A 14,991-nucleotide genomic window follows, 5' to 3' on the forward strand; every position below is an offset into this window, starting at 1 on the left:
AGGGGCAGGCACAACCTGATCCAAGTGATGGGGCCATGGAGCTTTACAGCTGTGATGTGTGACCCAGGAGCAGGCACCGACCAGTGACCAGAGCAGGGAGGTGACACAGAGCATCTACAGCCCAGGTGAAAATGCACTAGAGAATGTGAGCTAGTAGTAGTGACCTTTCCCCAGTGGTCCTCACTTCTGTGCTGCTCTGCTCCTCTCCAAGCAGAAGCAGCAATGCAGCTGTGAGGCTCACAGCAGCACAGGGGCTTTGTGGCTGGGATATGCCCCAGCCCTGGGAGCTGGGGAGTGCTTCAAGGTTCTGCCATGTCACCAAACCAGGGACGTGACACCAGGGATCCTACCTCACCTCGCAGGTGTGTCCAAGCTGTCAAAGGGCTAGCTCTGGGTCAAAGCAGCATAGCTGCTGCTGCTGAAGGTACTTGAAAGCAAAAGCGACTAGCCTAGGAGCCATGCCTTCCTTCTACATCCATGCAAGCTTCCAGGACTGCAGTTCATGTTTCTGCACAGAGTAGAGATAACAGTCTTGCTCTGAACTAGTCGAGGTATTTTTAACATGACTGAGCAGTGTGGACGCACCCACTGTGATTTTTCAGCCCGGATTCTGCATTTCCCATAAAAGAAAGTGGCCATATGCTCCAGATTTACTACCTACTGCTTCCTTAAAAAATGTGCTTCTGCAACCCACATTTTACAGAAAGTCACTTGAGGTGATGTAAATGTAATTCCAGCTCTTGTTAGCTTTTCGTGGATCAGCTCCTCCCAAAAAAGCTTTGCACCTCTGCCATTTCTATTAGACCGTTTGTTATCTAGCTGTTGACTGAAAAATCATTAAAAGTAACTGAGGTACTTCAGGAGATTTTGGATGAGGTATAGACTGAAGAGACAGTCACTGCACATCCTGTAAGCACTAGTACCCACCCAAATGTGAAACTAATCAGCAATTAGGAAGCTAGTCTATGAAGACTGAAGAACATGCTGCAGCAATGAGCCAACAAAGCCAGTCCTTCCCTTCCCCACCCAGCAACTAGAAATCCCTAGATATGCTCTACACTGACTCTGCGTTAGCATGGCTATGTCAGTGCCTTCTCACCCAGAGCTGACCCCTTCGTGCAAGATGCAATACAAGCATAACCTGCTGCAAAAGGCTGAGTCTAAAAACCAGGCATAAGAGAGCAGTAAAAGTAGAAGGTTCTTAAAATAGCAAAGGAAACAAGATAACCACCAGATACCTGTAGCACGAATCTACTTTTAACCTCTTTTTTCATTAGTATCTTTGCATGGAGAAGTAGCTAGGAAAGTACTAGACAGGGGCAATAAAATTTTTGAAGTACATTCTAAAAAAGTTATGTTTTCAACACTAGTAAAAGGGAAAAAACTTATAAAAACGTATAAAGCAATTTGGATTTTGTGCTCCCTAAACAAAAGTAGCGAATGTTCCTAGTTTGGCTTTTCTCCCTGTAATGCAGGCAAAGGTCTGCAAAGCAATAAGCAGCGCTATGTGTACAGTACAATTATAAAGTGTGATGGAATAATGAAGTTAAATCCTTCCACATGTCTCAAAATCCTGTTAACAAGAAATAAATGAAACTTAGGAGCATATAAAGGTTTACAGTTCTTCAGATTAGAGAGAGCACCTGACTCAAGTTCAATGTTTGGGGTTTTTATGGTTATCAAAAATGTCTTACCCAGAAGAAGTCACATGCAGAGAGTGCAGAAACTAAAGTTCTGTAAGGTCAGATTCGGACAGGGTTGTTTGGAGCAGCTCCTGGTTCCTGTCGGGCTATACACGGAGAAGCTGACTACCCGACCAAGGAATCTGGTGCCTTACGCAGAGTATACTTCTGAGGTTTGAGATTATGTCATCCCATGTTTTCCTACATTCGAGAACAATGGGTCCCTAATTATGATTGACATTTATATGCTACAAATAAGAGATCGTAGTAATTCTAACAACATTTGAGTTTTGTTTTTCCCTAGCTATGCCAGCAGGATGAGTACGTAAAAAGCAAGTTAGGGCAGATAGTTAAAGACTGACTTCACCAGCTCCATCACACTCCAGCTCCTTCTTTGCAGCATGTTAACAGAATTAAAATTACCCTTACATTACAGTTATTTTACTGACTAATGTATTCAGGGTTAATAAATTGATAGTCAATAGTTTCAAATAATATCCAGTCTCCTTGGTAGGTAGCTATTTGCTATACCTGCAGGATCTACAAATTCCCCCAAGCCTCTTCTATTTTATGCAGAAACCCACACTGTTTAACATAACCCTTTGCTCCTTAACTTTCACTTCACTTTATACTGAAGAAATGTATCTGTACTGCAGCCCGTAAACTTGGTCTGGAGGTCTTTCTGGGCTTTCGCTGCTCCCTGTGAAGTACTGGTTGTGCATCACCGGACACAATGTCTTCTGCAATCCCATGAGGCTGACTTGCTCTGCTCTGATAGCACCCAAGTACTGCATTCTCCAAAGGCTCTTGTGTGCTCTTATTTCACTCTCTGCTCACTTTTTCTGGCTTATCCCATCTCATCTGCTCTTTCTGTCCCTGCAGACAGCTGACCTGGCAGAAGTTCCTGAGGAAGGTGATGGCTCTGCAGGCACCCTTGACATAAGCAGGAAACGCAGCAACAGCGGTGAGTGCTGCCAGGCCTGGATAGCATCTTCAGCTGTACAGGCCTGCCTACAACCATTTTCAGATGTTTTTCTATGGCATGTCCATGTTTTAACAGCATCCTGGTTTTCAAAGTGGGAGGTGAGTGGGGCATATAGTTGGTGCAACAATGTGGGGAATGTTTTTTGCCATTCAGGTGAAATGCAAGCCACCAGTTTTCTGAATTTGTTGTGTTCAGACCTGGCACTGGACAAGGTTCAGGTCCATTCTCTGTCTCCTATGCTTCATGAACATGACTGTAGGCTAACCACTTAATATGCGTCACTTCCACGTTGGCAAACTGGAACAAAACCAATACTTCCTTTTCCATGTGTTTGACTTGTCTATGTGTCTCTATATACCATAACCTCTTTGGGACATATGATACCCATATATCTGTAAAATATTCAACAGAACGAATGCTGATTATAACTGCAGCTTCTCAATACAACTATAGTATGTGGCCAGTAATATTAATAGCCCAATTCCTTCGCTTTGCAGTACAAGTGTAATGTTTTTACAGCATTGGTATGATGGGATTTCAAGACCATCATACCAATCAAGAGCTCACTAATTAAATCTCAGCCACTAAAGGACATTGTTGGTGACCCTGTTCTTGCATTCAGCCATAGCGAGGGCAGCAATAAGCACAAAGGGGTTTGGAGCACTAAGTGAAACTTCAGGCACAAACCACCACAGCAACTTCTCTAACAGCACCTGAAGGCTGCTTTGCTGAGTCTCACGTGAGATATACACTATAAAACCAAATCACAGTGAGCGTAGCTTTCCTCTTCACAGCACCCCCCATGCTCCTCACATGCTGCTAGCAATTCATGTAGGTGAAACGTCAGCTTCAGCTGCCCATTCCCATTTTATGCCACCTCCTTATTTCTTCCCTCCCTTCCTCCTCCTATCACTTCTCACTGTTTTCAGTCATTTCTTCCCTCTCATTTTGTGAACATCCTATCTATGTTTTCTCCTTTCCCCTGACAATACTTTTTTGTCCTCTGTCTTGCAAGTGCAAGATGACCTAACCTGGTTAAAGATGAAGAATTCAGTCTGCTTCACATTGTTTAATCCTGCCCACCTGAGATTATTTGGCCTTGTTTGAGTTTTCAGATAACTTTTCATTTCATTGTCAATCAGTAGTTTCATTTCTGAAACCTAAAAAAACTTTTGCCTCTGAAATCTGTATTCACTGAATGCACTGAGGCATTCAAGGAACTTACTCAAAGAGATTAGTTCAAAAACTCAGCGTGTGTCAAACCTCCAAATAACTTCCGTGGCACATTAACGATTCCTTTGATCAGCACTGGCTTTTTTATAATCCATCCTTCAGAGGCTCAGGGTATAAATTATGCATCAGTCACTCCAAAAATTTCCCCTTGGTAGATTTTTAATAAAATGCTTGCACTGTTTGCACAAGCTATGGAAATGGTAAAATCCTTCTCAGAGTGTAAAAGTCCCTGGCTTTTAGTTTTGTTCTGTTTTGTTTTTTCTTTTTTGTCTACTGCTGCTAGGGCAAACAAATAGGAAAACAGATGGATTTCTGTTGTGTGGAGACATGAACTACATACCTCTATGGCCTTCAGATTCAAGTGCCTCCTAGTAATATCCAGAGACCATGAGTTAAAGAGAGATTAAGATTTTAATGAAGTAAATTCAAAATGTTGTTACAGGGTGATTCATTACTCTTTTTCCTCAGTTGACCACTGCCTCTTTATCAGGCAGTTCCACATTAATACCTTGATGATAAATCAGATCCATTCCAGTTCTTGCTTTTTTTTTTTTTTTTTTTTTTTTTTACATTAAAAAGACCTCTTCCGCAAATAAGATTTTAGGAAAATGTACATTTGAGACTCTTTGCTTAAAGGGAAACAGCAGAAAAGACACAGCCTGCAGAAGGGTGAAGGGACCTAGCGTATGTGTGGCTGTGTAATCAATCCTATAGCTACAACGACTTCAAGGAAAGATTCTTTTATTCAGGCTCCGGCATACATAATATGAAGCAAAGCTTCCTAGTTTAAAACTGTAAAACAGCATACCTAATTTCCAGCCCTTCAGCCTCCTCTAAGCCAGTTATACGCCTTCGCTGCTGTGAATTGCCACCTGTAATAGAAGTTCCGCAAGTCAAAAGGCACCTTAAGGGACATGTATGAGCCTGTTATCAACAGGAATTTAAGCACTTTCCCCTTGAGTCAAATATGGGATGTCCCTGCAAGCACAGGTTTGGTGAGCACTTCTGGGCAAACAGAAGATTAAGTCCAGCTCTCTCCCCACCGGCTGGGTCGGCCCTACAGCTCACGAGGCTGTACATTGGTAACTAGCCTTTATTTTCTGTCACCGAGCAGAAATTACTCCAAACATGATGCTGAAATACTTCCGCTTTGTCTGGTGAATTACTTTTTGCAAGTCCAAAATGCTCCTAATAACCCAACTTATTACTCACGAGAACTTTTCCTATTCGTCTCCCTAACTCCTTTTCCTCTGGACACAAAAAACAAAGCATAGGAAGTAGGACTTAAACACTGCCAGACTGTAGCAGCAGCACTTTACACCCCCTTATTCAGATGTCAGATATACGTGTACCCCTATAGAAGACACAGGAAAGTAATTTAATGTTTAAGGGTGTCCCTCTGGTGCCCGTGACAGTTTGCAGGGTCAGAGTCCCTCTGTGACGGGACTTGGTGAGGAGCCCAGTGGGGCCCCCAGGTCAGCTCCAATCAGGCCACCTGGGCAGAATTTGGGGCATTTTCAGTTGAAATGCTGCAGGTATCAGCTCACATGCTGTCTTCCCATTCCCGCATTGAAACTTATTATGCTATTTATGATGCACAATATTGTCTTACATTTTATCAGAGAACCTGTGTTTGTGTGTGCTGGTCAATGGATGTTGCTTCGTACAAAATCTTCTCCACACATGCTGTGGCTGCTGTTTTAGCTGCCTTTCCTCTGTTAGAAGAACACTATGGGGTTTTTTCAATGTCTAAGTACAAGTATCTACTATTAAGGAACCTTACTATTTCACTCGTAAAACTTCTTCAAAGGCTCTTTGTTTGGTTTTCAATTACAGTGTAAAATAGCCACAGAAATATGTGTTAATGGAAGAAAGGGTGAGCAAATGAAAGAGCAGAGCAGGAAAGAAATTCAACAGTTTGGTATTCCCTGGCACCTTCTTCCCCCCGAACACATCTAACTGTAGCACAGAGAAAAAGAAAATGTTCTCAATCAGCCTGCTATTTATTACCATTTTTAAGATTTCCAGATTTTTAGAGGCTACAAAATCCAGCTTCTGCTCAAAACACCTGCAGAGGTGGGAGAAGATGCTGACGGTTCTAGCTGCTCAAAGAGCCCAGCTGTTAAAATAATGTTCAGACTTTATCCAGAAGCAGGAAACACTGGGCAATTCTTAAAATGTGAAGGGAGAATTCAGTCGATGTAGGGAGATAACTGAGGTCAGTTCATGAAGCAGTTTCAACTGACTGGATACAGGGTACGTTAGGTGCTGTGACTGTTGTCTTATTCCGTGAGTTTCTGATTTAGTAACTTAGAAGCAAATTTTCACGCATACAGGCCTGTGTCTCAGATAACCCATCCTGATCTGAAAGCAATTCAGGTACCTCCTATAAAATCAGAGAGGGAAGCAGTGTATCCAGTGCTCCCCAGGCAGGGACTGCTGGAGAGAGATCAAAGGTGGCTATCAAACACGTAGAGGTAGAGGGTCAAAGGAATGGGGTTTGCATACAAACTTCCCACAATATTGCTCATATATGGTTATCAGGTCTTGCAGTGCTTTTAAATGGAAATGCTGCTCATCCTAAACATGAAAACACAGCATTCACTGTGAGGAAAAGGCTGCTGGACTTTAAATAGCAATGTAATGAAGGGACCTAGGTTCTATTCCCAGTGCTGTACCTGTGTATATTCATCTGATCAAAATGGTTATTTGCTACTAATTTAAAATTCTTCAGGACAGAGATTGGTTTTTGCCATGTGTCAGTGGTCTATGTGGTTTTGTTGGGGGTGTAGAAGGGTTCAGAGGAGAGCACAAGGGATCAAGCAAAGTAAGGGGGGGAGGGAAGAGACTAACAAATTAAAGGTGATCCTGTTGAGGTGAAGAGTCTTAAAATACTCCTAAAATGTCATGTGATTGCTTTATTTCAGTGTTTACATACTCCGAAAATGGCACAGAACACTTTGGAGAAGAACCAAAAAATATACATACACTGGTAAGGTCATAAATTTTGAGAGAATGTAATGGGAATGGGAAGTCATATAAAAATCTTTATGTTTTTATGGACAGCTGTGGACCTTGAGTAGGTCTGCTGGGGAACTATTCTGGAGAAGCATCAATATCTCACTGTCTTGTTCTTATACCATTTCTGGACCACTGGTCACAGCTGGAAGCAATATACAGGACTAGATGGTTCTTTGGTTTAACCGTTATGGTCCCTTTGATGTTCTTCTGTTTATTACAAATTGATACTGTGAATGTGAAAGATCCAGTGTGAAGGCCAGGTCATTACAATAGAACTGCAGTAGCATGAAAATCACAGATTTGATTGAGAGAAGTATTTGAAGTTTGTTTTAGGTGCTTTTTATTCTGCACATTATCAGTGGAGAAAGCAAGGAGAGTATCCAGACTTCTCTGTGGGAAGCCCAGCACAAGCAACTTTCTCTTTAAGAAACTGATTTTCCCACCCTGTTTTTTTTGACCTGTGTACTGTATCATTCTTGCTTTATCAATAATGGGGACTATATAATAGACACATTATATAATGGCTGTAATACACTACCGGGCTTATAAGAATGTACATTAATAGAGAGCAAAAGGCAGACTCCTTTTTAAGATCTCACCCAAAAGACCAACTTGTGCAGATTTCTGCTTGTGTTCTTTGGAAGCTTTGAATTTGATCCTGGGGTTCAAAGAATTTTATTTCTAAATGAATATGGTTGCTGCTTTAGTGGCTTGCAATGTGTCTGGGCCATAGTCCTCGAAGATGTGAAAGTGGTGAGATGATTCTGGGTCATTTCTCGGAAGCTTAGGCCCTGGTTCCTCAGTCTCTAACAAAGTGAATTAAATTCCTGTATAGGACAGACTTTTACATTTTCTCTTTCTCTTTTTTTTTTTTAAAAGGGACCTTTTTATAAAAGCACGTTACAAATGAACACCTATGTTGCCTTGTACAAATTTGTACCACAAGAAAATGAAGACTTGGAGATGAGGTAAAGCCCAAAAATGTTTGTTAGTTGATTTGACTAATGCAAACTGAGGGTCATGTGGCTGTGTATGACTATGGGGGAGGAAGGGTACATTCTGACATTTGTATTAAACATTTTTATAGAGGTATCCGTTTGTAGATACAAAGATGTTCTCATAGGTAAAAAGCTGGTGAGTAACTTTTTTGGCAAGGACACAGTAACTAAAAAGTTTCAAAAACACTTATGTCACTTCAAGAACAAGATGGCTTTCAGCTAGAAAATATTCAGTTTTCAGTTGCTTTGTTTTTTCAGCCAGAAGTTTTCAACTAGGAATTCCTCACCAGCTCTCATGCTGATCTTGAACATTTTACCAGTTCGGTTTGATTTTCTCTCACATTCAGGTTATGTCTGACAAAAGAGAACGATGTCCAGCTGCTGGATGGCAGTGTTTTCACATAAGAAAGATGCATTCTGGACTTTGCAAAATAACCTTGTTAATTCCAATTTTTAACATTTCCTTCCTTAGTTCTGCATCAGTTGCTGGCACTGCAAGGTCTAATCCAAGCCCACTGAAGTGAAAGGACATCTTTTAGTGCAATGTTTGACTCATGCTACTCACATTTTTCATGGTCTTGCTAGAGCTCTTGTTGTGAAATGTGTCACCTCTCTTTAAGTCATCTCCTATATCAAAATAACCATGCACATGGCACAGAATTTAGAGAATTGCCAGAGAAATGCCCCTCTCATCAGCATCTCCTTCACTGAAAGCCTTTTTCCTGTTCCCAGCTGTGCCTTCTCACTGCTGTGAAAACAAGGGGTGGGATGTAAGTCAGAAATTACAAACTTCCCTATCATTCTGCTTTGCCAGTTTTTCCTAATCATTATTTCCTCAGAAAATAACCAGAGGGTATGGTGACCTTCAGTGCAACTTGCCAGCTATTCTGTTTGAGGGATTCCACTTTGCATCCTGCTCCTTTAGGGGTGTATTCCAGCTTGCACATTTGTTCCACTAACAGGAACACCACTCAGACAAGCCTGCACTGAACCACCATCTTCATCAAGACATAGCAATCCAGAAAACACATCACTTTCCAAAATTCTTCTGGCCCTCATGTTAGGGGAGAAAGTAGCCTGCATCCTGGACTGTCATAACTAACCAGCTCTTTGCAGAGCCACCCACCAGCCAGGTTTTAGACTAGTGTTACCCACCTACAGCAGCGTCTTTTGTCCTGTGGCCAGATAGTCAGTAATGCATGGGTTAACACTGTTTCGTAAGGGATGCCAAATAGCTAGAAATGTTGTTTGGTCACTGCAGAGCCAGGCAGGATTCAGCTCAGCTGTGTGAACTTTCATTTAACATAGCTGAGTTGCTGTAGATGGGTTTAGCATGGCAATGTTGTCAAGATTGACAAGCACTGTCCTGGGAACCCAAGTCAGGGATCAGCTGGACACCGATCAGCCCTAACACAATGAAGGCAAGTAGTGGGGGAGGGACTTGAGATGGGAAGAAGAGTTAGAGCAGATTTCTGAAGATCTCAGCTCACCTCTGAGGGGGTGCAATGAGTAACAGCAAGAGTAATGTAGGTCCAGCTAGGACTTCCACTTTGAATCCTTTTTGGGGATTAAAGACATCTATGTTAGCCCTCTGCTAAAAAATATCAGAAAGCAAGATCTGCAGGTCTCGCATCTAAATATCTCAGTGCTCAGACTGTTGACATGGAAAGACTTTAGGTTCAGTTGCCATCTTTATCTGACAACAAAAGAAGTTTATATTTTCTAAGTTACTTTTCTAACAACCATGCTGAAGGGTATTTAGAAGAGGGGGTTCTCTAAATCTTTCTTTTTGGTGTTCTACCTTGCAGTGTAAGGGCTCCAGTGGTGTTACAGCCTATTCACTTTGAAGTGGCAAGATTGGCTCCCTCAAAACCTCTATCAGTGTTGTATATTAAATATTAACTGGAATAAGTGACTCAGATGTCTTTTGCTATGGAAAAAAACACTTTTACCACTGGGATATGAAGTTGTCCTTTTTCACTAGCTTCTTTTCTCAGCTCAGCAACATTTAATTATTCCAAACACATTGGAACATCATTCTGAGGAAGACTTGAGAAAAATCCTACCTTGCTGCTCTATTGATAGCACCTTTCTGTGAAAGCTGGAAATTTCTGTTTCAAATTACACGTGTTATAAGACTAAATGCCTGCTTCTCCAGTTGTCAGCAGCAATGATAACCACTTGGAAAGCGGACCAAAGAGGCCCACCACCTCCCCCATTTCTAGTTGCATCCTGGACAGGTCCACATCTTCTATGTGTGCTCTAAAAGAGCCTGTTACGTTGGACCCATTATCCATCACATGCTCCAGATGTATTTGCAAGCTCTTGTTCTGATACCTCACAATACAGTGAGCTTAACAGGGACTGGAAGGAAAGCTGAATAATTAGGGGTCAACCATTAATTTTATTAAGATCAAAGAAATGCCTATTATCAAGCAGACAGAGCTTTTTGAGGTTAATCTGTTTGGAAATGGGCTGCCACTTACTTTCTACAGTGCAGTGCTATTATAATTACATAATAACGTTGATGAAGTGCCACCAATGGGAGGAAGGAGGTCAAATAACTGTACAACTACCTGCACAAAATCCATTCAGCACATTTTGCTATTAGCATTTCCAGCCAAATTATTCTCCTAGCTCTGCTTTGGAACTAGTCAGCTGGATGCTGATACTTAGCAATTACAACCCTGCAACACACATTATAAAGGTAAATATGTCCCATTCAAATAAAAAAGACATTCTTGGGCAGAATTATATCCCTGCTGACTAATTGCCTTTGTCAGTTAAATAAAACTATTTGCCTGCTGCCTTCCTTCTTCAATCGCAGCTTGAAAACATAGATGATAAAGTGTTGTGTCCCAACAATGTGAAATATCTTGAAGTACCAAGATAATGCCTGTAACAAAGAGGCACTGTATTTTAAACAATTTCTTTTTAAACAAGAAGCAAGAATTCCAGTCCACAGATGTGGCTGCAAAATAAAGATCTAGCACAAACATACAGAGACTCTCTTTTTACATTATGATGTATGATTGAAGAGGACCTTGCTGCCTCATTGAGTCAACCTGCAGCAAATGCTCAAATAAAAGGCAAAGCAAGGACCACCTTCCTATTAGAAGGTAATTGTGGAAGCTGGTGCAGCGTAACAATTAAGAGTCATCTTAACTACTATTCCTCTTCTAACTACAGGCCAGGGGATATGATCACTCTTCTGGAAGACTCCAATGAAGACTGGTGGAAGGTATGTGCTAATTATTTTATATCTGTTTTCTTTCTAAAGGGAAAAATATGTTATTTTCAATACTGAACTTGTATTAAAGCTACTAGCGTTAACGATCTTCTATCAATCTGTTTTCTCCACAGGGGAAAATCAATGACAGAACTGGATTTTTTCCTGCTAACTTTGTTCAGAGAGTGCAACACAATGAGAAGATTTACAGGTGTATCAGGACGTTCATCGGCTGCAAGGAACAGGGACAGATAACTCTGAAAGAGAACCAGGTAAGTTCCCTTGTGTTGGATCCCCACCATCCCCACCATCCAGCAGTCTGACTGGAGGGAAAGTTGTGCAAGATGAACACAGGCAGATGCTGTACCCTGCAGTTTTAATTCAAGATCTATTATTTGCGCAGTAACAATGTCTAGTAGCCAGTTAAGAGCAGCATTGGCCTTGTGCAAACACATGCTCCCTAACCTACCCTAAATTTTCAGTCTGATAGACAGTCATGAAGATATTTCACATATTACGCACTCTCCTACTGACTTCAGAGGGACAGCCTGAGGAACACACAGTCTTAGAGGCAGACCTTGTGTACCCCAAAAATGATCTGGTTTTCTTTTATTAGAGCTAATCTAATAAAAAAACATGTAAGTGCTAATAATCCTTGGGTATACACAGCATGGCACAGCAATACAGTAACCAGAATAGATTTGAACTGCTCCTGTGCTCATAGTCCATTGGCAGCCCTGAAGTTGCTAGAAAGAGAGAAAGTGCTTAAACTATTAACCAACACCTCTTTTGACTGTTTATATATGTGCACACAGAAGGAATAAATATTACCAAAGCAAAATGAGAGATTTTGCTGCCTTTGTGCTCCACAATAAGCAATACACAAAGGGCAAAGCTTGGGAAAATGGTAGTGTGGGAATATGGCAGGCCAGCATGAAGGAATGGTCAAGGTCTGAGTGCCTTCCCATCAGCGGGCATACCAGACCCTTTCTGTTAGTGTAGCTGCTGCTGCAAACAGTGAAGGCTCAGCTTCTTGTCCCATTTCTCACAAAACCAGTTTCTAAATGGGCAGGTCTGGCAGCCTCATCTAAGGACAAGGTTTTCCTGTTGTCCCTGTTTCATAATAGGCTCACAAGAGAGCTCGTAGTCAGGGGCACGTCATCATCTCTGGTAGGGCAGGAGATAAAGAAAGGGATGAATCTGTCCTGTCTGTCTATTGCTTCCTGGGTTTTTGCAAATTTATCAGCTCTGTCTCAAACCCACACAAATGCTGAGGCTGAACGTGAATGCTGTCAGGTCCTCAGTCCACGCGGGAGAGGCTTCACAGGAAGAAAGAAATAAATATTTGCTGTAAAGCAAAGGGCAGAGATCAGGCAGAACACACAAATGCAGAGACATGAGAGGGAAGGAGTGGAGCCAACAGATCCCACCCCACCCTTGCACAAATTACACAAACAAGGGACATTCAAGTAGCTTCAAGGCTGATTTGAGTAATTTCCAGACAGGACATGGACACTTATCTGCTTCCCACTGTCCCTCTATACAGGGTTTGAGCCCTCCACCAAACAGAGAGCTTTGCAGGGGCTGTCTGTGCCTCAGTTTCCCTTTGCACTGAAACATGGTTTTGTGGTGGATTTGGCAGTGCTAGGTTAACAGTTGGACTTGATAATGTTAAAGGTCTTTTCCAACCTAAATGGTTCTGATTCTATGAACCTATAACAGCCCCCCCGTGAGAGCCTGCAGCGTGCACAAGGGCCAATGTGTCACAGCAGCATGGGGAGAGGAACACAGGGGCTCCCAAACATAGCCTGTGCAATGTGTGCCCACATCCCTGAACGGCTGCCTGAATGGCACCATTTTTTAATTATTTTTTTTTAAACCAGAATAAATTTGCCTTCACTGTGGAAAAGTAAAATGATCTTATTCTGGAAAACATATTGTTACTGGGAATTTTTTACTTTAAAAAATCATTTTATATTTCCAAAGTCAAACTTCCTTTCTTCTTTCTTCAGCCATTGCTGTCCTTATTTTCTGTCCTTTATTTCCCTGTTGTTTTCCACATGAAGCAGAGAGAGGGGGGCAATAGGGAAGGCATAAAAAAAAAAAAAGTGTCATCTGGATGGGACTTCTGGAAAAAGTTTGGCAGAATTCTTTTTTGTTGTTGTTCTATCTGGAGATTTCTGTGGGATGTAACCAGCCATTTCAGCTGTCTCTGAGCACAGTGTCCAGAGTGCTGCCAGTGCAATGTGTGTACTATCTGCAAAGCACTGGTTTGCTCCAGATTAGCAAGAAGGGGATTTTTTATTTATTAGCAAGAAGGTAGCTTTATTCATTGCTACCAATTCCTATCAAGGCCCACTTTAGCTAGAAAAACTCATTAGATGGTCTAATAAATTCTTGTGAGTATAGTATGGCAAATTGTTTCAATTTTATAATGTTCATTCACCCAGTCAGATTCTGTAGGATCTAACAAGAGTCCAGAAATAAAAAAAGGCAAGGATGATATACCAACAGAAAAACTTATCCAGTGACAGTAATATGAATTTTCATGATATTGCTTGATACCATCCATGGTTTATAGTGCAGGTCTCTATCCCCTTTGTGCCTTACATGAATGTTCCCAGGTAGAGAGTCTATTCTTGTAAGGCAAAAGGCAATGTATTCACATCAACAAATCCACATGTCTACCTTAAGAAAAGCCATTTCAGGCAGACAGACATTTTCGAAGTTTGAAGCACATGGGCGAGGCTTCCTCTGGAATCACTTGGCATTTTCATGCCCTGGGAAAAACATTCTGAGCTCCAGCTTCATGCAAACCTTTCTGGCAAAGCCAACTCTCAAGAAGAGGACCGAGGGGAAACCAACACAATGTGCTCACCCATCTCGAGCAATGTGCACCAGCTAGTCTTCACAAAGGATCCCTTGAAAATTTCATTATGAAACACAAAACCCAGCCTGAGGGGAGAAAAAGTGTACTGCCTTAGAGACATCAGCATCTTGGAGTTCAGGGTTCACTGACAGATTTGTGGGTCCTGAAAGATGACTGCGCACCACAGGGCTCAACCAGGAATCTGTGGGAGGGAGGCAGACATAGCCACTGACATCAATAAAGCAAGATTATTAACAGGGAAACCAAAACCAGCCAAATTCTGTGGCTTTCCACTCTTTTAAGCTGACACACAACACTACCTGCATAATTTCCAACTCTGATTGATTGTACTATAGCTTGGATATATATAACGTTTCCTTCAGCCTGTAACTTCTGCTCTAGCCTACCTGAATTCATTACCATACATTATACAAATTCTTTGCATGACTACAGGCTCTGATGTGACCTCTTTTCACAAAGAAAAAGTCACCATATCTAATATATAATCAATGTTTAGAAAAACGTCTCTTAAAATGCCTCTAATTATTTTGGTCACCCTTATTTTTAAAAGTCATAATACTGTATTGTTTGAATGTCTTTTTACTCTAACATCCTAGTTAAATGAAGGAAATAACCACTTAAAAAAAACAAACACAAACTACTTTTCACATCCTTCGCTGGCTGCCTCTCACACTAATACAAACCACTTTGGAGTTGGGCTTTTTGTGATTAAATTACAAAATTGATTTTAAATTGCACAAGACATCTTGTGCAATAGCAATGACCCCAAACCGTGACATTTGTAACAAGCCTGGCAATCAGAAACTCTGCCTCAGACAGATGTGGACCGTGAGTTTACTAAAAGGTCAGTGCAGCAGTTCCATTTCGCGACGGATGTGTTTCATAAATGTCACTGATGTAAACTAGCCCTGTTACCAAATCCACCTTCGAGCTTCTGCAGTGACTGCAAATAG

At 41.5% G+C, this 14,991-nt stretch overlaps 1 protein-coding gene across 2 annotated transcripts in view; it reads left to right on the forward strand.

The window, feature by feature from the left end:
- STAC (SH3 and cysteine rich domain) overlaps positions 1-14,991 on the forward strand; it is a 74,773-nt gene that overhangs the window by 52,309 nt on the left and 7,473 nt on the right. For both annotated transcript variants that reach the window (XM_040592506.1, XM_040592507.1), the window contains exons 6-10: positions 2,565-2,646; positions 6,828-6,892; positions 7,801-7,889; positions 11,109-11,160; positions 11,283-11,420. In XM_040592506.1, the coding sequence (XP_040448440.1) occupies positions 2,565-2,646; positions 6,828-6,892; positions 7,801-7,889; positions 11,109-11,160; positions 11,283-11,420 (426 nt within the window). The remainder of the gene's footprint in view (positions 1-2,564; positions 2,647-6,827; positions 6,893-7,800; positions 7,890-11,108; positions 11,161-11,282; positions 11,421-14,991) is intronic.

The sequence above is a fragment of the Falco naumanni genome, chromosome 4 (assembly GCF_017639655.2).
Source record: "Falco naumanni isolate bFalNau1 chromosome 4, bFalNau1.pat, whole genome shotgun sequence".
Classification (NCBI taxonomy): domain Eukaryota; kingdom Metazoa; phylum Chordata; class Aves; order Falconiformes; family Falconidae; genus Falco; species Falco naumanni.